The sequence below is a fragment of the Rhinoraja longicauda genome, chromosome 31 (assembly GCF_053455715.1).
Source record: "Rhinoraja longicauda isolate Sanriku21f chromosome 31, sRhiLon1.1, whole genome shotgun sequence".
NCBI lineage: Eukaryota > Metazoa > Chordata > Chondrichthyes > Rajiformes > Arhynchobatidae > Rhinoraja > Rhinoraja longicauda.
The window spans coordinates 15899566-15927202 of NC_135983.1; the positions used below are offsets into that span (position 1 = coordinate 15899566).

At 43.0% G+C, this 27637-nt stretch overlaps 1 protein-coding gene across 2 annotated transcripts in view; it reads left to right on the forward strand.

Annotated features, from left to right (window-relative positions):
• Positions 1–15925: 15925 nt before the first annotated feature.
• Positions 15926–27637, forward strand: part of LOC144608384 (neuronal calcium sensor 1) — a 49082-nt gene continuing 37370 nt past the window's right edge. Inside the window, exons 1-2 of one of the 2 annotated variants that reach the window (XM_078426094.1) lie at positions 15926–16028; positions 20637–21277. In XM_078426094.1, the coding sequence (XP_078282220.1) occupies positions 21214–21277 (64 nt within the window). In that variant the 5' untranslated portion in view covers positions 15926–16028; positions 20637–21213. Of the gene's footprint in view, positions 16029–16611; positions 16633–20636; positions 21278–27637 lie in introns of those variants that run through there. The other variant, XM_078426096.1, reaches the window with a different exon arrangement.

Here is a 27637-nt window from a genome sequence, read left to right on the forward strand (position 1 = left end):
ACACTTTCAGGCAGTGAATTCTCCATTCTGAATGTAGTTTTTTTTCCCTCGGAAGATAGGCACAAAATGTTGGAGTAACTCAGTGGGACAGGCAGCATTTCTGGAGAGAAGGAATGGGTGACGTTTCGGGTCGAGACCCTTCATCAGACAGAGTCAGGGGAGAAGGAATCTCAAGATATGGAAGGGTAAGGTGTGAAAATGAAAGATCAAAGCAGATGGTAATAAGGAAATATTCACAAAATGCTGGTAACTCAGCAGGTCAGGCAGCATCTCAGGAGAGAAGGAATGGGCGACGTTTCGGGAAGGTGATGGATTTTTTCCCTCAATTTATTTCAATCTTTACTTCACTTATCTTAATTCCACAACCCTTTTATAAATAAGTGTGCGGCAATGGAAAGAAAACAATGAAATATTTGGACGAAACAAAACACTGCCAATAACATCTCTCATTATCAACCTGAAAAAGTTGCTCATTTCTGTTTTTCTCTCTCTACGGATGCTTCCTGAACTGCTGTGCATTTCTACAAAGTTCTGTCTTTATTCTAGGCCACCAACAGAGAGCTGGAGTGATATTTTCACGTCACACAATTATTTCCGCAGGGACTGAGGGGGGAACAGTAAAGTCAGTCAGGTTTCCAATTCCTTAACCATATGCGCTTATTCCTGTTTGTAAAAAGGAGAGCATGTGCTCATGGTGAGAGGGAGAGAACAGGACCATCTTTGTATTGTAGCTGAGTGATTTCCGGATATTTTGTGAAGTGTGGATTAGCATAAGAAGAGGTGGCAAGGGCAGCATAGTGGTACAGCTATAGAGCTGCTGCCTCAATGCCAGAGACCCGGGTTCAATCCTAACCTCGGGTGCTGCACGGCTGTGCTGAGTTTGTGCCTTCTCCCTTGGACTGCGTGGTTTTTCGCTGGTTTCCTCCCACCTGCCAAAGATGTGCAAGTTTGTAGGTTAATTGGCTTCGGTAATGTAGGATGCGAAAATGGGATAACATAGAAGTAGTGTGTGGACTCGGTGTACCGAAGGCCCTGGTTCCACTCTGTATCTCTAAACTAAACTAAAAAGAGGATGAAGAATGTTCAACACAGAAGCAGCCCCAGAATCCACAGAATGGTGTCTTAGTAAATGTCAGTGCCTTTTGGAGAAGATGAGACAGAATCAAAGGATGTTTTTGTCACATTTATAACACAGAAATATCCTGGTGCAATTTTGCAAGAATGTATTGGACTACATTCAGTACACTCTCACTGATTAACTTTCCAAGTATTTCCGGAGGATTCTCTTCATGGAAATGCAGTGAATGTCCAGAAGACTCCCGAGCATGGAAACTGGTACAAAACCAACACCTGCAGCTCCTGGTGTCTACAATAAACGATTGACTAGGATGGGCAGTGGAGAGGGAGAAGAATCTGTTGTATGTGTGACAAACCTTCCACCAGTAGTTCCAGGCTCACTCCACTGAGGGAGATCACACTATATTCTGCCTCCTGGCTCACGTGTGGACCTCACTGATGCTTCCTCAAAGTGACTATTTGATCCTTGAACCAGCTTCTCCAGTCTGGACAGTGGGAATAAGTCATAGAAATCCATATAGCATGGAACTAGGCCCTTCGGTCCAACTCGCCCATGTCAACCAAGATGCCCCACCTAAGCTAATTCCAATTGCTCATGTTTGGCCCATATAATTTTAAACTACCTATCCATTTACCTGTCTAAATGTATTTTAAATGTTGTTATAATACCTGCCTAAAGTACCTCATCTGGCAGCTCATTCCATATACCCACCACCCTCTGTGTGAAGAAAATTGCCCCTCAGGTTCTAAGAATTTCACTTTGCAGTTCTTTGCATATGTCACAAATAAAGCACGATTCAACTAAATCTTTCCCCGCTCACCTTAAACCTATGCCCTCTAATTCATGATTCCCCTACTCTGAGTAATAGACTCTGTGCTTCATCCTATCCCCCTCATGATTTCATGCACCTCAGTAAGATCACCCCTCAGCCCCCTGCACTCCAAGGAGTAAAGTCCTAGCCTGCCCAACTTCTCCCTATAGCTTAGTCCCTCGAGTCCTGGCATTACCATTGGAAATCTTTTCTGCACTCTTTCCAGCTCCTTACATACTTAAGGCCCTGATTGCCAGTGACATATTAGACCCTTGGCCTTCAGTTGCACTGGAGCCAGTTCAGGAGTTGGTCACACGCAAAGCATTTGATATTTAGTCTTGGGCCAAACACTCCAAGACTAAATTATGAGCTTTTGATGATAAGCGCTAGACGGCACTGGGCTGGAGTTTTAAAGAATGAGGACGAACCTCATTGAAACCTACATAATAGTGAAAGGCTTGGATAGAGTGGATGTGGAGAGGATGTTTCCACTAATGGGAGAGTCTAGGATTAAAGGTCATAGCCTCAGAATTAAAAGACGTTCTTTTAGGAAGGAGATGAGGAGGAATTTCTTCAGTCAGAGAGTGGTGAATCTGTGGAATTCTTTGCCACAGAAGGCTGTGGAGGCAAAGTCAGTGGATTATTTTAAGGGAGAGATAGATAGATTCTTGATCAACACGAGTGTCCGAGGTTATGGGGAGAAGGCAGGAGAATGGGGTTAGGAGGGAGAGATAGATCAGCCATGATTGAATGGTGTAGACTTGATGGGCTGAATGGCCTAATTCTGCTCCTCTCACTTGTGATCTTATGATCCACATTTAGCACCCAGCGCAGTGTGTACGTACGATGGGACAACTCTCCCAAGGATCATCTTATTGGCCTTTTGCTGGTCCCGAGTATTTTTCTGAGACATGAACTGTGGGAGTTGTTCGCTCTCTGCTCCTGCGAATGGAAAACTCAGTGGTGGAAGTGGAGCCTCTGCGTGCTTCACTGCTAACATTATGGGAAAGCACAGGCTTGCAATTGAAAGGAAGCTGTAAGTGGAACAGCTTCACTTTGTAAAGAAAATTGAGTTCATCCCCGTCAGCCTTTACATTCTCTGTCACAATATCTTACAACTCAAGCTCAAACTATAGCTGTTGTTTTTTTTCTCCTTCTGAAGTTCTTGCTTGGCGCTTAGCCACAGTTGCTAAATGCCAGCCATTCTCTGTCACTGAGCCCATCCATGTCAGCTTGGGCACAAAATGTTGACCCAACGACCATGTGACAGCAGGACAGGGTTATTCGACTGCACCAGCCTGGGGAAACGGGGGGCCAGTTATAGAGTTATAGAGTGGAAACAGGCCCTTCGGCCCAACTTGCCCACACCGGCCAACAATGTCCCAGCTACACTAGTCCCACTTGCCTGCGCTTGGTCCAAATCCCTCCAAACCTGTCCTATCCATGTACCTGGCTTACTGTTTCTTAAACGATGGGATAGTCCCAGCCTCAACTACCCCCTCTGACAGCTTGTTCCATACACCCACTACCCTTTGTGTGAAAATGTTACCCCTCGGATTCCTATTAAATCTTTTCCCCCTCACCTTGAACCTAAGTCCTCTGGTCCTCGATTCCCCTACTCTGGGCAAGAGACATGGTGCATCTACCCGATCTATTCCTCTCATGATTTTGTACACCTCAATAAGATCACCCCTCATCCTCCTGTGCTCCATGCAATAGAGACCCAGCCTACTCAACCTCTCCCTATAGCTCACACCGTCTAGTTCTGGCAACATCTTCGTAAATCTTTTCTGAACCCTTTCAAGCTTGACAATATCTTTCCTATATCATGGTGCCCAGAAATGAACACAATATTCTAGATGTGGTCTCACCAACGTCTTTTACTATTGCAACATGACCTCCCAACTTCTATACTCAATACTCTGACCGATGGCCAAAGTGCCAAAAGCCTTTGTGACCAGTTTATCTACCTGCGACTCGACCTTCACTGAACCATGCACCTGTACTCCTCAACCCCTCTGCTCTACAACACTACCCAGAGTCCTACCATTTACTGTGTAGGTCCTGCCCTTATTCGACGTCCCAAAATGCAACACCTCACACTTCTCTGTATTAAATCCCATCAAACATTCCTCCGCCCACCTGGCCAATCCTTCATAAAGTCATCCATTGAATCTGGGAATCCACCATTCGATCAGTTTGGAACCATTCTTGGTCATGAATTGACAAGCAAGGAAAGAAGTTCCCATAAAGTGCAAAAACTGAATGACATACTGAGGGCGGCACGGTAGCGCAGCGGTAGAGTTGCTGCTTTACAGCGAATGCAGCGCCGGAGACTCAGGTTCGATCCTGACTACGGGTGCTGCACTGTAAGGAGTTTGTACGTTCTCCCCGTGACCTGCGTGGGTTTTCTCCGAGATCTTCGGTTTCCTCCCACACTCCAAAGACGTACAGGTATGTAGGTTAATTGGCTGGGTAAATGTAAAAATTGTCCCTAGTGGGTGTAGGATAGTGGGATCGCTGGGCGGCGCGGACTTGGTGGGCCGAAAAGGCCTGTTTCCGCGCTGTATATATATGATATGATGATATGAAATGATACAAAATGGAGACACAAGAAACTGCAGATGCTGGAATCTTGAGCAAAACACAAATGGCTGGGAGAACAGCAGCACAGTGGCGTAACGTTAGAGTTGCTGCCTCACAGTGCCAGAGACCCGGGTTCAATCCTGGCTATGAGGGCTGTCGGTATGGAGTTTGTGCCTTCTTCCTGTAACTGTGGGTTTTCTCCGGGTGCTCCAGTTTCCTCCCACATTCCAAAGATGTACAGGTTTGTTGGTTAATTGGCTTCTGTAAACTGTCCCTAGTGTGTAGGATGGGAAACGGGGGCGACTAGTGCACTGGTCAGTACGGACTCGATGGGCTGAAGGGCCTGTTTCCACACTGTATCTCTAGAACTCAGTGGGTCAGGCAGCATCTGTGGAGGTAATAAACAGACAATGTTTCAGCTCTGGACCCTTCTTCAGACTAGCCAATCTGACCAGTTCCTCCAGTAATTTGGTCTTTACATTGTAAAGAGTCCCAACATAACCTTGTCTGTCCATTCACTCCACAGATGCTGCCTGACCCACTGAGTTAATCCAGCACTTCGTGTTTTGTTCATTTCTACAAATGATATTGACCTTGACATAAATTAAAACCATTGACTTTGGTATCCTTGGTATTGTACTGCTTGTTGATCTTTTCTCATTGCTGCCTGTGGATTCTAACAGGCTGTTCCCAGACATTAATTATCACATTACAAATGTGAGGTTACACATGTGGTTTGTATTTTCACTGTGAAGTAATAGCAAAGTGTTTCAAGTAATGCTGTCAGTCCATACTATGTCCCCAGTAATTGTCAGCTTGGATGTAATAGTTGGAAATGAGGCAAATATGGAATTAGCAGAATATGTTAAATGACAATTAAAAATAATAATTTCTAAACATTAATTGTGAGTTGAAGCTGTACAGGATCATTTACGTATTTCTGTAAGTTTCTAATAAACATCTATTAATAATCATGTCCGCAGAGGAAGATGTCAAAAATGAAGAAAAATCTTATTTACAAGATCGACCAATGTGTACATTTACAGTGCCTGTTATTGCTTTCATCATTGACATCCAGTCACTTTGCTGTGTCCTTTCCTAATCTTTCCTTGCTCTTTACCTAGGAATTATGGCATTCCCCGTTCCCACAGTTTTCATTCTGCCATCAAAAGTCCTTAAATCTCAAGATCCATGTCACCTGAGCAGCGTTAACCTTACTTCCCCACTAAGAGTGCGCAATTGTCATATGTACCAGGCAACGGAACATTGGAATTCTTACTTGCTGCAGCTCAACAGGCTTGTAAATGCAATAACACACAGACAATTATATATCATAACCAATAAGACAATACATCAATAACCACAATATCAGATAACCACAATATCAGATAACCATAATAATGCAAAAAATGGAAAAGAAAGAAGGGGCTGGAACAAATCCTGACAGGTGAGGGGGGTGATTGGTAGATGGGTGGAGTAAGTGACAAAGGCTGGAAGTGAAAGTTGTCCATTCCCTCCACAGATGCTGCCTGACCCGCCGAGTTCCTCCAGCACTTTGTGCTTTGTTCTGTATCTGACAGGTTCTGGCCTGTTCTCCATGACAATTAACCAATAGACAATAGGTGCAGAAGTAGGCCATTCGGCCCTTCGAGCCAGGACCGCCATTAAATGTGATCATGGCTGATCATTCACAATCAGTACCCCGTTCCTGCCTTCTCCCCATACCCCCTGACCCTGCTATCATTAAGAGCTCTATCTAGCTCTCTAACCTGGTAGATAGCACTCCAACTTAGAGGTGCTTTTTAAAAAATATATTCTTAATTATTCTTCCCCTTCTGTGGGGGAACACGGTCCTGATTTGCTTCTTAGCATTGACTAATTAGAGCAGGGACCAGCTGCTGGTGACCATACACATCAAGTGTCAGTGCTTGCAGGAGAAGAGAAGAAGCCAGGAGAATTGTGTCGTACGATACAAATGCTCATGAAAGAGTAATTGCGAAATGAAAAGACCCTTAACTGAGAGGGACACTGCATGGGGGAATCTATTATTAGCAGGTATATTTTTTAAGCTGTCTGGCAGCACAATCATGAAAAGGCTGTTTCCCAGCACTTTAGCAGATTGAAGGCTTGATGTTGAGCAGCAAGTGCCTTTATACCTCACCAGCTCTGTGGTAATGGCTTGTTGTCACGTGTTAACTACTGCAGGTAATTGGCAGCCATGGATGTTGGCAATTGTTTGATTTCTGTTCTTTTGTTTTCCTGAAACCAAACACCCTCCCACACTGGGTCAACCACTGTTCTGCCTGAGAACTCGGTGGCATTGGTATTGATTTGTTATTGTCACATTGACAATTGAGGAATTATGAAAATTGAATAATTGGTTAATGGAGATGTCAAACCACCACAATATCAAGTTTACAAGAACCAAAGAAAGCATTAAAGTTCAAGTTGATTTTGTAGATATTTTAGTGGTATTGGTTTATTATTACCACATGTACCGAGATACAGTGAAAAATGTTCATAGCCAAACCATTCATTATACTACACATGAGTGTAGTCAAACCAAACAGGTACGACAGGTAGTGCAAAAGGAAGAATACCACAATGCCAACTATAATGTTCCAGTTACAGACACAGTGCCAAATGCCAACAATAAGGTGGTTTGGGAAATCGGGACTACACCCTATTGTTCAGTAGTCTGATAATCGGGGGGAAGAGGCTGTTCCTGAATCCAGTGGTACATGCTTCCAAGCTTTTGTATCTCCTGCCCAAGGGGAAAGGGGAGAAGAGGGGATGTCCGGGGTGTGAGTGGTCCTTGCTATTAAAAGATGTGTGCAACCCTCACAGAAGTGAAGTCTCTCTGCCAAAAGCAGAGCACATCGAGTGGGTTAGTGGCTTCCTCACGACAGACCAATCAGCACATAAACTAATTTTAAGTGCACTTCAACATAACTGAAATATTAAAGATGCCTACTAAATAAATTAAACTGAAGGAAGTTTGCCAGGTTCACTCATTGGAGGCATAGGCGTTGCAGCAAGGTTTAACGGCATTCGCAGAATTACCAGTGAACTCCATCAGGAAAAAGCTCTGGTCGGCACGAGAGTGGAACATCAAGCAGCCTGAGATTTGGTAGCAGCCAGTCGCCAGAGAAACCCTCGACCGCATTCTCACACCTCCAAAACCAAGCTGGGAGAGAGGAGTGGGAGAGAGAGAGGGAAGGGCAGAGAGAGGAGGGGAGAGAGGAGGGAGAGAGAGGAGGGGGAGTCAGCGTGGAGTGGGTGGGGAAGGGCCTGTTTCCATGCTGTATAAAGTAAACTAGTGCACGAGGTGGCCGCTGGTCAGCGTGAAGTCGCTGGGGAAGGGCCTGTCCCCATGCTGTATAAAGTAAACTATGGACACAGCAGGGAAACAGGCCCTTGCCCACCGACTCCACGCTGACCATTAAATGTAGTTTAGTATAACATGACTCAAATCAATTTAATTCAATTCAATTTCACACACACACACACTCTCTCTGTATCTCTCTCTCTCTCCCCCCCACACTGTTAATGTGTTCTCTCTCTCTCTCACACAAATACACACACTCTGCCCCTCTCTTTCTCTCTCCCTCACACACACTCTCTCTCTCTCTCTCTCTCTCTCTCTGACTCCCCATATTTATTTCATTTGCTCTCCAAAGACGTACAGGTATGTAGGTTAATTGACTGGGTAAATGTAAAAAATTGTCCCTAGTGGGTGTAGGATAATGTTAATGTGCGGGGATCGCTGGGCGGAGCGGACTTGGTGGGCCGAAGGGCCTGTTTCCGCGCTGTATATATATGATATGATAAGCTCGTCACTATTTTCAGATTCACTGCAAGCAAAACATAAAGTGCTGGAAGAACTCAATGGATCTGGCAGCATCTGACGAGAGATCGGGACCTTCTTCAGACTGTGTTTAGGGGTAGCAGGCCCCTCCTCAGACTGAAGATGGGTCCCAACCTGAAATGCCTTCTGTCCATTCCCTCCACATGTGCTGCCTGACCCGCTGAGCTTTGTGTTCTGCTCAGGATTCCAGCTTCTGCAGTCGTTTATGTCAGCTGTTGATTTATGGCGTGCAGCAGTGAGTTTGTGAAATGAATCCCGTACATCAGATACCTACCGGTTGTGGTTTGTACAGGCAATGAAGAAGAACATGTGGGAGTGTGATGCAGAATGTACTTTTGTGCAGGATCCTTGGCATCCTCAGTGGCTGAGCTCACCCCACAGTTAATCCCAGAGCTGCTTAAAATGAACTGAATTCTAACACTTCGTTGATTAAAATCTACACAAGCCAACCAACTTCAAAACAGATGTTTGAATCAACAGGAACACTCCAAATGTTCACTGCCCCTGTTTGCCTGTGCAGTGTGATGGTGAAGGGACAATGCTTCATCTTGTGTGACTGAATTATATTCCAAGTTATCCTCAATTCTATCCTGTTGGACCAAAACGCTTTTGCAGGTTTGAAGGGGCAACGGCAGGATTCTTAATCACAGGAGATGCAGTAAGAGGTGAATTGTTGCACAGAGGGCGGTGCGTGCCTGGAACTCGCTGCCAGGGGTGGTGGTGGAGGCAGATACCATAATGGCAATTAATAGACTTTTAGATAGGCGCATGGATCGACAGGGAATGGAGGGACATGGATTATGTGCAAGCAGACAAGAGTTGGTCTTGAGCTTGAGGCTCAGTTAGTCATGGGCAAGTATGATGTTGTAGGGATCACTGAGACATGGCTACAAGAGGACCAGGGCTGGGAACTGAATATTCAGGGGTACACAACGTATAGAAAAGACAGACAGGTGGGCAGAAGGGGTGGGGTTGCTCTGCTGGTAAGGAATGATATTCATTCCTTTGCAAGGGGTGACATAGAATCAGGAGATGTTGAATCAGTATGGATAGAAATGAGGGTAAGGGTAAGGGTAAAAAGACCCGAATGGGAGTTATCTATAGGCCCCCAAACAGTAGCCTCGACATAGGGTGCAAGTTGAATCAGGAGATAAAATTGGCGTGTCACAAATGTAATGCTACGGTGGTTATGGGAGATTTCAACATGCAGGTAGACTGGGAAAATCAGGTTGGAAATGGACCCCAGGAAAGAGAGTTTGTAGAGTGCCTTCGAGATGGATTCTTAGAACAGCTTGTACTGGAGCCTACCAGGGAGAAGGCAATTCTGGATTTAGTGTTGTGTAATGATCCTGATCTGATAAGGGGGACTAGAGGTAAAAGAGCCATTAGGAGGCAGTGATCACAACATGATAAGTTTTACTCTGCAAATGGAAAGGCAGAAGGGAAAATCGGAAGTGTCAGTATTACAGTATAGCAAAGGGGATTACAGAGGCATGAGGCAGGAGCTGGCCAAAATTGACTGGAAGGAGGCCCTAGCAGGGAAGACGGTAGAACAGCAATGGCAGGTATTCCTGGGAATAATGCAGAGGTTGCAGGATCAATTTATCCCAAAGAGGCGGAAAGACTCTAAGGGGAGTAAGAGACACCTGTGGCTGACAAGGGAAGTCAAGGACAGCATAAAAATTAAGGAGAGGAAGTATAACATAGCAAAGAAGAGTGGGAAAACAGAGGATTGGGACTCTTTTAAAGAGCAACAAAAGTTAACTAAAAAGGCAATACGGGGAGAAAAGATGAGGTACGAGGGTAAACTAACCAATAATATAAAGGAGGATAGCAAAAGTTTTTTTAGGTACGTGAAGAGGAAAAAAATAGTCAAGGCAAATGTGGGTCCCTTGAAGACAGAAGCAGGGGAATTTATTATGGGGAACAAAGAAATGGCAGACGAGTTAAACCGTTACTTTGGATCTGTCTTCACTGAGGAAGATACACACAATCTCCCAAATGTTCTAGGGGCCAGAGAACCTAGGGTAATGGAGGAACTGAAGGAAATCCACATTAGGCAGGAAATGGTTTTGGGTAGACTGATGGGACTGAAGGCTGATAAATCCCCAGGGCCTGATGGTCTGCATCCCAGGGTACTTAAGGAGGCGGCTCTAGAAATAGTGGAAGCATTGGAGATCATTTTTCAATGTTCTATAGATTCAGGATCAGTTTCTGTGGATTGGAGGATAGCAAATGTTATCCCACTTTTTAAGAAAGGAGGGAGAGAGAAAACGGGTAATTATAGACCAGTTAGTCTGACATCAGTGGTGGGGAAGATACTGGAGTCAATTATAAAAGACGAAATTGCTGAGCATTTGGATAGCAGTAACAGGATCATTCCGAGTCAGCATGGATTTATGAAGGGGAAATCATGCTTGACAAATCTACTGGAATTTTTTGAGGATGTAACTAGGAAAATTGACAGGGGAGAGTCAGTGGATGTGGTGTACCTCGACTTTCAGAAAGCCTTCGACAAGGTCCCACATAGGAGATTAGTGGGCAAAATTAGAGCACATGGTATTGGGGGTAGGGTACTGATATGGATAGAAAATTGGTTGACAGACAGAAAGCAAAGAGTGGGGATAAATGGGTCCCTTTCGGAATGGCAGGCAGTGACCAGTGGGGTACCGCAAGGTTCGGTGCTGGGACCCCAGCTATTTACGATATACATTAATGACTTAGATGAAGGGATTAAAAGTACCATTAGCAAATTTGCAGATGATACTAAGCTGGGGGGTAGTGTGAATTGTGAGGAAGATGCAATAAGGCTGCAGGGTGACTTGGACAGGTTGTGTGAGTGGGCGGATACATGGCAGATGCAGTTTAATGTAGATAAGTGTGAGGTTATTCACTTTGGAAGTAAGAATAAAAAGGCAGATTATTATCTGAATGGTGTCAAGTTAGGAAGAGGGGATGTTCAACGAGATCTGGGTGTCCTAGTGCATCAGTCACTGAAAGGAAGCATGCAGGTACAGCAGGCAGTGAAGAAAGCCAATGGAATTTTGGCCTTCATAACAAGAGGAGTTGAGTATAGGAGCAAAGAGGTCCTTCTACAATTGTACCGGGCACTGGTGAGACCGCACCTGGAGTACTGTGTGCAGTTTTGGTCTCCAAATTTGAGGAAGGATATTCTTGCTATTGAGGGCGTGCAGCGTAGGTTCACTAGGTTAATTCCCGGAATGGCGGGACTGTCGTATGTTGAAAGGCTGGAGCAATTAGGCTTGTATACACTGGAATATAGAAGGATGAGGGGGGATCTTATTGAAACATATAAGATAATTAGGGGATTGGACACATTAGAGGCAGGAAACATGTTCCCAATGTTGGGGGAGTCCAGAACAAGGGGCCACAGTTTAAGAATAAGGGGTAGGCCATTTAGAACGGAGATGAGGAAGAACTTTTTCAGTCAGAGAGTGGTAAAGGTGTGGAATTCTCTGCCTCAGAAGGCAGTGGAGGCCAGTTCGTTGGATGCTTTCAAGAGAGAGCTGGATAGAGCTCTTAACGATAGCGTAGTGAGGGGGTACGGGGAGAAGGCAGGAACGGGGTACTGATTGAGAGTGATCAGCCATGATCGCATTGAATGGCGGTGCTGGCTTGAAGGGCTGAATGGCCTACTCCTGCACCTATTGTCTATTGTCTTGGCATCATGTTCGGTACAGTCATTGTGGCTGAAGGGCCTGTTCCTGTGCTGTGCTCAAATTCCTGTTGCACTGTAGTTGGAAAAATGGCAGGATTAGGATGACTCATTACCATCTGCATCGAGACAAAATCTGCAATGACTGCGTATTTCTATCAAAAGCAGAATACTGTGTTGCAAGGCATATGGCAACAGGCAAACAAAGCAACTGCTCAGTGTTGCATGTATCTACAACATTTTGCTTTAAAATGTGATTTTTTTACATCTTGAGTGAGAACTAAAAGCTGAACATTGAAGTGAATGGAGAGCAGCAAACACCAGGCAGAACTTTTCACGTTAAACCATCAACAGAACAATCACCAGCGTCATCAAGATCGGTTGGAATGGGGAATTAGTGTGGGTAAGCAACCTTCACTAAGTAAAATGCCCTCATGAGGGAAAACAGTTCAAAACTCCAACATTTAATGAGAGTTGTCATTCGGCAAACTAAGTGTATTGTCAAGTCAAGAATCATTAAAAATGTATCAGTAATGAAACAATAAAATTCTTGCTTGCTGCCCATTAATGCAACAATACACACCAATACCACAATCAATAACCCCACCACAATCAGTCTGAAGGAGGGCCCTGACCTGAAACGTCATCTATCCATGTTCGCCAGAGATGCTGCCTGGCCCGCTGAGCTATAAGAAGAATAAGGACGAAAGAAGATAAGACTTTATTGCCTTCCATCACAATGAGGAATGTGGGGGAGCCGCTGTGGTGGATGTTTATGTTAACTTTTATGTAGTTGTGTGTTTTGCTTTTTTCTGGTATGACTCTATGGTAAATTAAATTTCACTGTACCTTAAATGGTACACGTGACAATAAAGGACCATTGAACTACTCCAGCACTTTGTGTCTTTTTTCAACGCACAAATAAATATGTAGTAATATATAATCCAATAAATTAGTAATTGTAATGCCGGGTAACCATAATAGTGCAAAAACCAAAGTCCATAGTGCAACCAAAGACACAGTCCATAGAAGAGAATTACTGAGGACGTTGTTAAAATTGTGCTTACCCTTCCTGGAAATCAACAATCACCTCGATGATCTTGTTAATATTGAGAGCAAGATTGTTGTCCTGGCACCATTCAATCAGATTATCAATCTGCTCCCTGTACTCTGACAGTAACTCTTACTCTTCTGTAGTCGGAGTGAAGTCAGTGTAGAAAACAGCAACTCTAAAGATCCTGAGTACTTGTTTGTAACTCATCCCACTCATTGAAGAACTCGGCCTTGGGTGGGAGGGAACATCTTCAACTTCTGAATCAGTACAATACAGATGCAACTGTGCCCATGAACAATGAATAAAGTTTTGACAATCTTCACTGTTGTGCCACTCTAATTCATTGATGAAATGCCAGGATAGTTCCTTAAAATGGAACCACACCTTTGAGAATTCTGTAAATATTTTAGTGGCAAGAATATTATTAGATATTCTGTTTAGGCTCAGATATATCCTTTGGAGTTATAAAATAACATTAGCCTTTCACGTTGGAGAGAACCAGCCCCACTTGCGTCAAACGAAAGGTTCTTGAACAGAATGTTGGTACGTCATTGTGAATACAATGCAAAATTCAAAGCTTTAGAGCTCAATTCAAAATGAGATGTAAGTACATAACATCAATTCAATCACAAAAACGAAAGCCATTCAAGTATGATGCAACCTCTCATGATGTCACATATAACCTGCAAAGTTTGCAAAGCTGCACCTACTTCAGATCTCAAGTAATCAAATCATTCATTCCACAGAGGCTGAGCAGATGTATGACTGATGTTGCTCACAATTACCATTGAGGGACTTTGAAAGTTAACCAATTGTTTCGGAAGATGTCAAGCCACCACAATGTCAAATTTACCAGAACCAATGAAAGGGTTAATGTTCATGGTAATTTTGTAGACATTGGTGTTGGTTTACTATTGTCACGTGTACCAAGGTAAAATGAAAAGTCTTTGTTTGCGTGCTATCCAGTCAAATCAAGTCATACTATATATGTGTACAATCAAGCCATGCACAGGTACAACAGATCGTGAAAGATACCAGAACACAGAATGTCATGCTACAGCACTGTAGCGTTAGAGTTACAGTGAAAAAGTCCATAATCTGCAATGAGGTAGTTTGGAAAATCAGGACTACACCCTAGCATATGGGAGGACCATTCAGTAGTCTGCTAACAATGGTGAAGCAGCTGTTTTTTAATCTGGTGGCACACGCTTTCAAAGTTTAGATCTTCTGCCTAAAGGAGAGGGGAGAAGAGTGTATGATTGGGGTGATTATGTTGGCTGCTTTCCTGAGGCAGTCTGAAATGTTTATGCAGTTGATGGTGGGGAGATGGTGGGGAGATTGGTCCGTGTGATCGTCTGGGCTACATCCCCAACTCTCGGCAGTTTCATGCAGTCTTGGGCAGAGCTGTTCCCAAACCAAGCTGTTTTACAACCCTGGTAATTAATGGTATAATAGATTCCCTGTTCTGAAAGTGACTAGTCCCACTTCACTGAAAGTTACCATTCAAAGGGTTCATTACATCTTGTGCTGTTTGGTATAATGTAAATAACGAGCCTGTTAACTTACTGCTGTTTAACATCAATCTGAAGAAGGGTCCTGACCCAAATGTCGTCTGTCCGTTCCCTTCACAGTGACTGCCTGACCCGCTGGGTTCCTCTAGCACTTTGTGCTTTGCTCAAAATACCAGCATAAGCAGTTTCGACCCAAAACATTACCCATTCCTTCTCTCCAGAGATGCTGCCTGTCCCGTTGAGTTAATCCAGCTGTTTTTGTATCTATCTTAGGTTTCAAGGTCAGTTTATTGTCACATGTACCAATTAAGGCACAGTGAAGTTTAAACCAGCATCTGCAGTTCCTTCTTACACATGTTATCTCTGATGTCAAACATAAAGATGATAATCATAATCATACTTTATTAGCCAAGTATGTTTTGCAACATATGAGGAATTTCATTTGCCATACAGTCATACCAATAAAAAGCAACAGAACACACAACATACATTTTAACATGAACATTCACCACAGTGACTCCTCCACATTCCTCACTGTGATGGAAGGTGACAAAAGTTCAATCTCTCCCTTCTTTGTCCTCCAGCAGTCAGGGGCCTCTAACCTTCCGTTGACGGGATGATCTTGACTCCCATAGCCGGCGGCAGGCCTTCCTCGTCGGGGCGATCAAGCTCCTGCATCGGGGAGGAATCTCAGCTCCCCCGCGCCGGGCGATCCACCCCGGGTCGGGGCTAGTCGAACGTCATGCGGCTTTTGGAGCTTCCCGACGTCGGTCTCAACCCAAGACTGCGAGCTCCTTGACGTTAAAGTTCGCAGGCCGTGGTTGGAGCGTCGATCCCAGACAAGGAATCAGCTCCGATGGTGGGGCTCAGAGTCAGTCCCGAGCAAGGCCTCCAGCTCCACGATGTTAGGCTGCAGAGCGACCGGAGATACGATCCGGAAAACAATCGCATCTCTGGCAAGGTTAGAGATTTAAAAAAACTTTCCCCCGACCCCCCCACCCCACCCCCACCCCCACCCCACCCCACCCCCACCCCACCCCCACCCCCACATAAAACAAACCAGAGAACATTTACGCATACTTTCTAAACACACCAAAAATAACAAAAGAAAAGACGAAAAAGACAGACAGACTGTAGGCGAGTATGCCACCCGGTGGACTAAGGAACTGTCATTGTTCCGAGACGTTAGTTGTATTTCTCTCTTCACAGATGCTGAGTATTTGTATCAGCAGCACCTTCTGCTTTTATCTCAGAGTGACGGCATCTGCGGGGTTTTAGTTTTGCCACGGCAGCAGCGGCTCCCGGTGACGTCAGCGCGCAGTGACGTGAGCGGCAGGGCCCCGCCTCCTGGGGGCAGCGGCGCATGCGCGCACGGTGGCTGCGGTTGCTGTGGGAGAAGCGGCTGCGCTCCATTCAAACAAGCCGGCGGCGGGGAGAGGAGGAGGTGAGGAGAGCGGGGCCGTCGGTGCTGCGCGAGCCGGGCTCCAACGCTGAGCTATGAGGCGGGAGGGGAGCGGAGGGAGAGCCGGTCGCGGGGAGGGTTGATCCGGCGAGGGCGGCGGCGGGGCTGTGCGGTTGCTATGGCACCGGGCGCCGGGCACCGGGCGCGAGGATCGCACCTCCCGCCGCTGCACAGAGTTTACCCGGGGGCGGCTTGCACGTTAACCTCCCCCAACTTGCACACAAACCGTGCAGTTTTACATGCTTTTCCAACGGCAGAAACTTTTTTTTTTCCAAGGGCCAGCGCAACCCCTGCACGGATTTACACAGATTTGAAAAAATGTCCAACTCTTTCAACTTTAAACTGCAGATGAATTTGCAGCGATCTGCCTCAGATCATCACATTTTACCATAGGCCCAAGTAGTTTCTTGAATAGAAGTCGGATCAAGGAAGGAGGCGTGCATCGGATGATCGAGTCCGTGCTGACTGCTTTAAATTTTACAGCAAAAACGGATTTTTTGTTTGGCCCAAATAATGTATGGTCCAGTTTGAAAGGGTAGTCTGTCCGTATTTCCTTGTAAAATACCAACCACCTTCAGTCATGTTGGTAGGTGGGCGTGTAATCCTTGCGTGCTTCTTTAATTTCGTTCTGTTTGTGGGTGGATTGGTGTGGTGGGTGTTGAGAGATGATTTTTAGATGACACGTATGAGCTGTATTTTGGAAACGGACTTGAATTTGTTTTACTTTTTAAACCCAACAGATGCCTCTGCAATGCTTATTTCCATTTTCCTCTCCCGTTTTCCAATATGAATTTCCCTTTTATGCGTAATCTGGAGTCTCTTCGAATGTCCCAGCGCTTTGGGCTATTTGTTGTAGGCTATGATCTCAAGCCCGTTGGTGAAAGAGGGAGGAACAATAGTTATCAGGTTTTCCCTTTGTCTGCACTGTGTACGCCACACACTTATCTACATCGTATAAAAACACGAGTTAGATTTGTAGCAGAGAAGACTCCTGATCTCGCTTGAAAATGCCAATTGCTGGGAATAAGATCGAAACTGATTATGTTTTGTAACCAGAATACACAACTCCTCATAAATTTGATTTTAGGAAGGAAATGTGTGCCTATTAAGCTTAAAATGTATTAAAAATCAAATTGTACTTAAACCTCGGGCAATATTATCTGATCCAAAATGAAGCAATTTTAAGTAGCACATTTTAAAAACTAAAACCATGTTGTATCGTTTTCTCTTAGTTGTAATGAATGGATGGTGCTGCATTGCAAATTGACTTTTGTAGAATGTCAGATTTATGTTTTGTTACTTAAAAAACAGTTGCATAATGTACTGCAAGAATTATTGGAGTCAGACAACCGTTAAAAGCATTTCAATAATTTTTGCCTGTGCCACAGTGAAGCAACATGGGGCATTTTCTTTGGGGCATTGCACCTCTAATATTTCTTTATTTTATTATATTTTCTTCATAATAAGTTAGTATTAATTTGAATTGACTATTCTCTATTTTTCCTTTGTAATGGGGTTGAATGGTCAGTGATGACAATTATACCAGATTTGCCTGCAGTACACTCGCAGGGGGTGAAAAGTAGAATTAGGTGATTGCCATTAATTTTGGATTGAATTATTCTGGACTTCGTTTCCATAACTATTTTGCTCCATTTTATCTGATCATTTGGTATTGAAAGTGGTGCAAATTAACAATTAGCAGGAGTAATGTGAAGTTGTTAAAAAAAATGTTTGAAATCTTTCTATGTAAGAAAAAAGGGAATCCCAGATAGAATCATCGGTCTTCCAGTATTTATGATGCTTGCAAATTCTGCTGCATACATAGGAAATGAGCGAACCTGTGGAGATGCTGTTCTGCAAGCATTACAATTTGGGCATTTGTGGGAAGGATCAAATATTTGTGGGAAGGATCGCACTACAGTGTGAGCCAAACATTGTTTATCTTTGCCACTGTGTAGCACTTTAAAAAAAAATTGCATATGAAATAATTTGAACTAGAATTGGTTTAATAATAAATGAGGCTTGAGCATTTTGACTGAGAAGAGTAAAGCAAGGGCTCCAAGTCGTCATGGTATCTCAAGACGGTGCTTATGTGTCATATGCACTACACATGAACTATGAAAGTCTCGTTTGCTGCAGCTTTGCATGCACATTATATGCTCTGGTTATCTTGAAGGAAATGGGTAAGTTTCCCCCCGATAACCATATAAATCTTAAAGTAAAATCATGTACACTTGGTAAGAACTGGGTTTAGTGTAGTCTCCTCCTTGAATGGACTCGGAATGCACTTGCGCAAATGTGAAAGGGGAAGGGGATTTGTACTGTTTGTGGAACCAATACCTGGAGAGAAAAATGAATTGAAGCCTTGGGCAAGTATTCAGTTTAATTTACAATTGAGCAAGGATAAATCATGATAGTTTGGCATCGTAAACAAGGGTGTTTCATCAAAGCAATTATGTAGATTCATCTGCGTTCCATTTTGTAGTCTATTCTCTTCTGAAAGGATACTTGCATTGGAGCACAAACTGTTCATGTTGTCAGCCTTGAATCACTGATTTTGTTTGACTTTGGGGCAACTTGCTTGGCATTTCCATATACTATGTGTTGCAGGTTAGCAGTCAAAATGTGGATTCTGTTTAAGTTTCAGTTATAGTTAACTCATGCCAAATATTGCATAGATCTACATATCTCTCTGTTCTCCTTTCTGCAGAATCTTAGAGTTTTTTGGACTCAAAACTGAGTTTCAAACCTTATTAATTGACACAGGCCAACATAGTTTCTTTCGCTGCAATATTATACATGGTCTTGTCTTTTCACCATATTGTACAATAATTATTTTTGGTCCACTCCATTGAATTTTAAACCTGTATTGTTTCTCAGCACCCATCTCAAAGTGAAACTTGTCGAAAAGCCCACATCGTGCATTCATTTCCGAACTAAATGTAATCATTTGTCACTGCTGCCAACTTTATGCTTTTCTGTTGTCAATTGTAAATCCTCATTTCATTTATAAACTCTTTCATTGCTTTGCACCGTCATACCTCTACAGCTACTTCAATCTCTCTCTCCAATATATGCTTTCATGTATATTTCCTTTTCCTTACTGCTACTGACACTTTGTGGCCAAACTCTGCAATCTGTCCCGTTCACATTCCATGAAGATCTCCATTGCGCGACTTGTCACCTTTTAAAAACGTACCTCCTTGGCCATAACTTCTGTCAACTTGCCTAAACCTTCTCCTGCTTTAAAGTGCTATACAAATATTTATTTTTCTTCCCCAATTCCGAAATACGTCAGAAATTTGTGCCCCAAAGATAACTGCTGCAAAATAGAACACGGGTCAGACTTCACTTTTCTCATTCTGTATGGATCAAGGCATAATCTTTTCAAGCGGATTCATCTACCTTGTCATTGTAGACCCAGTTACCCACCAATCCTGAGAATTCACAACTTGATATGACCAAGTAGACCAAGTAGACAATGGCCATTATTTTATCAATAGTTACTTGTATTGACGCATTGCCAGAATGAGGCCGTGCGCTTACTGGCGGACTAGTATGTCACATTATCAACATGGAATTCTCCAATTTCAAATAACACCACCCCTTCTCTTTCTTGTGCCTCCCCCCCCCTCCATTTCTCCCAGTATTCCACCTTCCCCTTTCACCCACAATCCTTCCTCTGGCTTTGCATTTAACTCTTCACCTTATCTGACTCTCTTTTGTCAACTTTTCATCTCCAGTCCTTGTCACTTACTCCACCCATTTGCCAATCAAACCATCGTCAGCTTATCAAGCTGCCACTTGCTTGGCTTGTCGCACTCCCAACCTCTTTACCAGCTTTCTCTGCCCAGCTCCGTCAGTCTGAAGAATGACTCCGGCCCAAAACATTGCAATTAAATGTCTTTTAGAGATGCTGCCTGACTGGTTGAGTTACCCCTCATTTTGTGCTTTGTATGATTCCCAACTCCGCAGCTTCCTATATGGAATGTTTAAACTATAATGGGAATATAAGATGAACATGTGTTGCAGTTCAGTTACATGATTACCCTTTGTTACTTTAATTCTAAAGAACTCATTTTCACGATATGAATGTCACTGACTAGATTGGCATTTATTGCCAATGCTTAATTGCCCCTGAGGGGATGATGATGAGCTATTGTCTTCACCCAAACGGGAGTTCCTCTGAAGGCACTCCCACAGCGCTGTTGGGCAAGTATTTCAATTTCGTACTGGAGAATTGATATAAATTACGGGTGATTTTAATGGGTTTTGATGGCAGAATGTAATCATTGCTCATCATGGAGGTTTCGTGTCGAAGAACCATCATTCTTTCATCCAGGGTTCTGAATTTAGTGCAGATAAAGGGTCAAATGTGTGGACATTATAATCTATATGGCCTAGCCAATTACACTGCCTTAAGTAGCTGAGTCATCAACAGTGCTCAGCAATGCATTTTCCACTTGCTTTTCAGATTTCCTGTTACTTGATCCTTTTTTGCTGCAATTGCAATGAAAATCAATTTGACTTAATCATGTGACTGTAATTGCATCAATGCTTACAGTACCTGTACTGTTTTGTTTCTTCCAGGATTCCAAACCTGTGGCGTTGGTTAAACACTCTGCACTGTAATCCAGGACATCGATGCGTTGAGCGAGTTGACCACATGCAGTGCTGCAATGCTGTGATCGTGCTTGAATGGTTTAAAGTGCATCATCACATCTAAAAATAGACAGGAATAAAACAACTAATTAAGTTGATTCAATCCAGAAGATACAAAAGACGAAGAAAAGCTGAAAATGCCACTAATGTCCCCAAGGGGCTAAACTGAGCAAACCATTGCTCCCTCTGAAGACAGCAGGTATCTGCACTACATACCAAAGGAAAGTGGATTTGAAGGAATAAGGAAAAACCCGGAGTCTGTTTTGACATATTCAATGTTTGAACTACCGATGGTGGAGGGACAAACAGGTCATTATTAAACCATTGCCAGGGAAACCACAGCTGAGCAGATTACGCAGGGAGCGCGCAGGAGGCATCCTGAGAATCTTTCATTCAGTAAATAACTCAGCACCATTATTCTTTCTGGCCTGTTTGAATCTGATTTCTTCAATCTTTCATATACCCTGACTGAAACGTGCGTTTTCTCATGTGTTAAGTTGCTGCAATGGGCAAGTGCAACAGTAAGCTGAAGCCTGAAGTGGTGGAAGAGCTGACAAGGAAGACATATTGTAAGTATTACAGGAAAATGTGGACATTGAATACATGTATTTTCAAAATGTCCGTAAATTTTGGATAGTCAAAGCTTTTTTTCTTGCTATAATGCAAATGCACCGCCCTTCGCACATAGGAATACACTGTTTTGATGTACTCATTGGAATTTGCCAGTCTTTATGAATGATAACATTTTAATTACAAACTTTCTCAGGGTCACCTCCCTTCCATAAACAGTGAGACCCTATTAATCTTCTGCGCCAGACCTGCAGATTTTCCAGATTATTGGATGGCAATCCCATTAATACCCTCAGCGCTCTCATTAAGTCGCTCTTATTTAGACAGTACACAGTACAGGCGTCTCTTGCGTTAAGTGGGTAGCATTCTTATTGATATTTTCCATTAAAAACGAAGCAGCATCGTCTGCACGTGTACAAGAAAAGTGAGTTGAACAGAAATTTTTTTTTGGTATAAATTCAGTGAGGATGAATTTTATTCTACAACAGTTATTTGGGTGGTGATTTATGAATTCTATCAAGGCTAATTTCCGTTACCTAAGCAGCTGTAATGCAGGGATACCCTATATCATAACGTTTCCAGTGAATCCAGTTTAGTTTAAAGTGAGTGCAGGGAAATAGGGCCCCGGTGGGTTTCAAAGGAAGACAAGAACGTGGGACCCCAATGGGCCCTCGAGGAATGTGGGAAGCCAGGGCCCCGGCAGCTTTCAAGGGAGCACATGAAGCACCAACAGATGAGAAAGATGCTGATCATAAGGATTATCAAATAATGAGCAAGTAGATTACCTGATTATTTTCACTTTGCCAAACACAATTCTTCTTAAACTGATGTTTAAGAATTCCACCCAGCTCCCAGCTAATGCAGTGTGTAACCATCCCGTGCTGTGTAAGATATGTGTGTGTGCAGCTGTGCAAAAGAAATCTAGGATACTTTGGAAGTTTAAGAGTGTGTGTGCAGCTGTGCTGACACACCCTTAAACTTCCAAAGGATCCTAGATTTCATTTGGAAAATACTGCAATATTTTATCTCCTTCCCCCTCCACATAATTTGAGTAAAGCTAAGATATTTTTTTCTTCAGTGTGAAATAACATAAACTTTACTGAAAGTCATCCTGAAGAACATTTAATGTTGCATCAGTGGGTGTTATTTCTTGCTTGAAACTGTCTCATGCTTTTGGTTTAAATAAAAATTACATTTTATAGTCGCTATGTAGGACATCTACGAGAGCCAGCATCGATTTGTTATGGGCAAATTATACTTGATTAACTTGAAAAAGGTCTTGGTTAGACAAAATGGATACATGCAGTGCTGTGGTGAATTTTATAAGGCTTTTTCTACAAAATGCAAAACAGCATCTTAGCAGAATTCAAGGGCATCTATAAGGGCTGCGCTTCCATAATGACAGTGGATTTCCAATGTTTTTCACAGTGGTTATAGAAGCACAGCAATCAGATGAACAAAGTGAACCTGCCATGGGCTGTTTGCATGCAGACTACAGACAACTATGCAGTCATGGAATCCACTGGTTAATTTTCAACTTTGCCATTGATCACATTCAGTAGGATGGTCAGCAGCCTAGCCGATGATGAGACAATGCGACTCCATGAACTTCCCCATTCATCCCCAGAGAGGCAGGTGGCCCAGCAGGCAGAGCTGCTGCGTCACAGATTCCGTAACCCTCATTCAAACCCGGGGAATGGGTGACGTTTCGGGTCTAGACCTTTCTTCAGACCGAAACATCACCAATTCCTTACATCCAGAGATGCTGCCTGTCCTGCTGAGTTACTCCAGCATTTTGTGTCTATCTTCAGTGTAAACCAGCATCTGCAGTTTCTTCCTACACAAAGTTGCTGCAAGATTCTGTACTGGATTGAAGATGTGAAATTGCTGCACTTGAAAGCAGGATTAAGTCTTAATGCATGATGTTGCAATGGTACTAACTGCGAAGCGAAAACTCTGGAAGACAAAATAATCTATCCATCTTCACGGTGTTCAGTTGTCTGAACCCCCTTTATCAGAATTTTTGGAAGTTGCCATTGACCAGAAATTCTAGAAATTGGAGCAGTCACAAAGGTACTATGATTATTTTGCACGTCAGATGATAAATATTCTGATCATATAGCTCGGCCCTCTGGTCTTAGACATTTCCACATTGGGGAAAGAGGTCCAGATTGTCCACCCTATCTATAATTTTACTTCATCATTTTATAAACCTATCAGATCTCCTCTCAGCCTTCAATGCTCCAGAGAAAACAATCCAAGTTTGTCCAATACCCTCTAATCCAGGCAGAATTCCTGTAAACCTCTTCTACAGCCTCTCCAAAGCCTCGACATCCATATTGTAACCGGGTGACCAGATTCACTTGCTTAATGTCCCATTACTATCTAAATTATCCCTTCTTCCTCAAGTAAATGGCTGCGATTGCAATGTTTATTAAAAAAATAATGTACTTCACAATTATATGATTAAATTTGTCAACCAAATTACAGTATACTCAGCCATCCAGTGGGATTGGGATGGTACCGACTGTGTGAATATGCCAATTGTATCCACCGGGTGGCGCTTTGATGGCAGCCTCGTCTACTGTCTGTCCTTTTTGTCATTTTTTGTTATTTTTGGTGTGTTTAGAAAGTATGTTTTAATGTTCTCTGGTTTGTTTTATGTGTGGGGGGGGGGGGGGGGGTCGGGGGCAACTTTTTTTTCCAATCTCTGACCTTGCCGGATATGCGATTGTTTTCCGGATCGTATCTCCAGTTGCTCTGCGGCCTAACATCGTGGAGCTGGAGGCCTTGCTCGAGACTGACTTTGAGCCCCTCCGTGGGGCGTGGACTTACCATCAGAGCGTGCGATCCATGCCTGGGATCGACGCTCCAACCGCGGCCTGCGGACGTTAACATCGAGGAGCTTGCAGTCTCGAGTTGAGACCGACGCTGGGATGCTCCGAAGCCGCACGAAGTTCGACTAGCCCCGGCGCGAGGGAGCTGAGATTCCCCTGCCCCCGATACAGGAGCTTGACCGCCCCGACGAGGAAGGCCCGCCGCCGTCTACGTGAGTAAGATCGTCCCGTCAACGGAAGGTTAGAGGCCCCCCGAGAAGGTTGGAGGACAAGCGGAAGAAAGGGAAGAGATTGAACTTTTTTTCGCCTTCCATCACAGTGAGGAATGCGGAGGAGTCACTGTGGTGGATGTTCATGTTAAAATGTATTTTGTGTGTTCTGTTGCTTTTTATTGGTATGACTGTATGGCAAATGAAATTCCTCGTATGTTGCAAAATTATTAGCCAAGTATGTTACTTGGCTAATAAAGTATGAATATGATTATGATTGTATGAAAATCGCTCCAAAGCAAACCACTTCACATCTCACTAGTATTCCATTCATAAACTCTTAAATACATTGACTTTAACAGCTTCTTCTCATCAACCATCAGGCTCTTGAACCACACTAACACCTCAACCACACTAACACCTTGAACCACACTTACACTTCCTTAGAAGGCTTAGGACATTTGGCATGTCCCCTCTAACTCTCACCTTCTGCAGATGCACCATAGAAAGCATTTTATCAGGATGCATCACACAGCTTGGTTAGGGAACAGCTCCATCCAAGACCGCAAGAAATTGCAGCAAATTGTGTTCGCAGCCCAGACCATCACACAATCCAACCTCCCTTCTATTGACTCGGTTTATACGTCACGCTGCCTCGGCAAGGCCAGTAGCATAATCAAGGACGAGTTGCACCCTGGCCACTCCCTCTTCTCCCCTCTCCCATCAGGCAATAGGTATAGAAGTGTGAAAATGCACATCACCAGATTCAGGAACAGTTTCTTCCCAGCTGTTATCAGGCAACTGAATCTTCTTCTTCTTGCGTTTGAGGCAACAGAAGTTATGAAGCTGCTTCTGCTGTCTCTGTTTGTTGTCGTTCGCCTGACTGAGGTCAGTTGACAGGGCTCACCACGGGGAGGTCGACAACATGAGCTTTAGGCAACTGAATCAACCTACCACAACCAGAGAGCAGTGCCCAACTACTATCTACCCCTCTGGTGACCCTTGGACTATTCTTGATCGGACTTTGCTGGCTTTACCTTGGACTAAATGTTATTCCCTTATCATGTAAATGGTGTTCATGTAAATGGTGTACACTGTAAATGGATTGAATGTAATCATGTTTTGTCTTTCTGCTGACTGGTTATCACGCAACAAAAGCTTTTCACTGTACCTCGGTACACGTGACAATAAACTAAACTGGTAGTGCACAACCTTAACCACAACCCAATCATGGCACCAACCTACAGTGGACCTTGTAGAGGGTGCGCTACACACTTTGGCTTGCACTATTATGGCCTGTTTACCGAGTGTACCTGATTGTATTACTTTATATTTTGTGTTATTGCATTAATGTGCTTTTAAAGCTGCAGCAAGTAAAAATATTCATTTTCTATTCCCAGTACAAATGACAATCAAACACTCTTGCCTTAACTGATTGTTAAATGCTGAAACATTGAACCAAATGAATGACTAGCCACCATCACATGAAAGAGCACATTGAATAAAATTGTAGCAGAACCTGGCGTGCCAAATTCAAATGTATGTTTTTGAAGAAACCTCTTGAAATTACCAGTTGCATGAGGACTCCAGAGGCATAAAAAACAGACAAACAAGAGTTGACTGCTTCGTGAGTCTTTTAATGATTTTTGCTGAAAGTTTTTTGTTTGACATCAATCTCCAAAATGTCTGGATTTTGACTTAATTCCAGAGGCTTGAGCAGTTGGGTACAACAGTGCACTTCTGATGAGGTACTGGATTTAAGAAGGTTTGTTATTTTGGTTAAAATGTTAATGCAAGGACCATCTGCTCTTTCAAGTAGGCACAAAGGATTCCCCATTGCCATTTGGAAGAAAACATCTGGATGGAATCTCCATCTTGTGCTATATTTATCCTTCTGTCAACATCACAAGAACATATGATTTGGACATTATTAAAATGCTTTATGTGGGAGGTTGTAATGTATAAATTGTCTGCTGCGTTAACTACGTTGCGATGATTACTTCAGACATACAACATTTATTGTAAAAGGCTTCAGAACATATGAAGGTTGTGAAATGTATACTCTTAAGCGATTGGGGCACAGACCTTACAAAAATTGTGTATGTGTTCTTTACTGAGCCCCCCCCCCCCCTTTGTACCAGTGCCCCTTTAAGTAAACATAAATATAACCAATTATGTTCTAAAAGCCTTAACACACACCGTTAAACAATAATAAAACCAGTACCTAAAAGGACATGATATTGGGTAAAATACCACTTGCATGAAACTTGCAGTGATTAATTTTGAATCACAAGGTACATTTGTGTAAATAAAGCCCACTTGACACAAGTGATGATGGAAACTGATCGTATTCATGCAAAGTGTGATTGCCTTCTGAACCACTACATGCATGTAGATATTTATCAGGAATTGCCAAGATAGGACTTGGAACTAACCTCAATGACATGCAGTTCCATTTATAGTAAAACAGCAGTTCACTGCAAATGTTTGAAATGCAAACCTTTTCTGTGGGAACTTCAGTTTCTCTAGTTCCAGGAACTCTTTATCTTTGATTTTCTGTGTATGCCCAGTCCTATATCACAATATAAATAAAAATGAAATGCTGGAAATTATCAGCAAATCTGGTAAGAGAAACAGAATTGATGTTTCAAGTTGATGACCTTTCATCAGACTGAAATGCTAATTCTCACTTTTTTCTTCCCCATGCACATAAATCTGAAAATTTCTAATATTTTCGATTTAAATTTCAGTTCTTCAGCTGTTTATTTGCTTTTGAACACCATTTATAAACGGCCATAAAGCATGTATTTGTGCAGTGTCATGGAACACATGTCTTAGAAAAATTACTTGCTACCGTTTGATTCATATATCTGAAAATCGGTTTTATCGCAGAAAACTATTTTTAATTAGCAGTCTGCAGTCCACATGGTTTTAATGATTTTAAATTAAACGCTTATAATCGCATTAGTTATTTTGGTGTGTATTTTTAAGTTCCAAAGTGACGTGCATAAGCATTATACTGAGAAGCAACCAAACAAAAATACGCAAACAGTTGTAAGTTTAGAAGTATGTGGAATCTCATTGGAGTCTTTAACTATTTTCCTGGTAGGATGAGCTTTGTCATGATAACTCGTGTGACTGATGCAGTTGTACTTTGGAATTTTGTGGTTTTATGTTTTATAAGATTTTACTGAAAACCCAGAGCCATGAGTCCAAATTCCAAGCTGCATTTTGATATTGCACGTGATGTAATGTTAATTGAATATATAATGATATTGTATTTGTATAGTATATTTACTTTATACTGTACAAA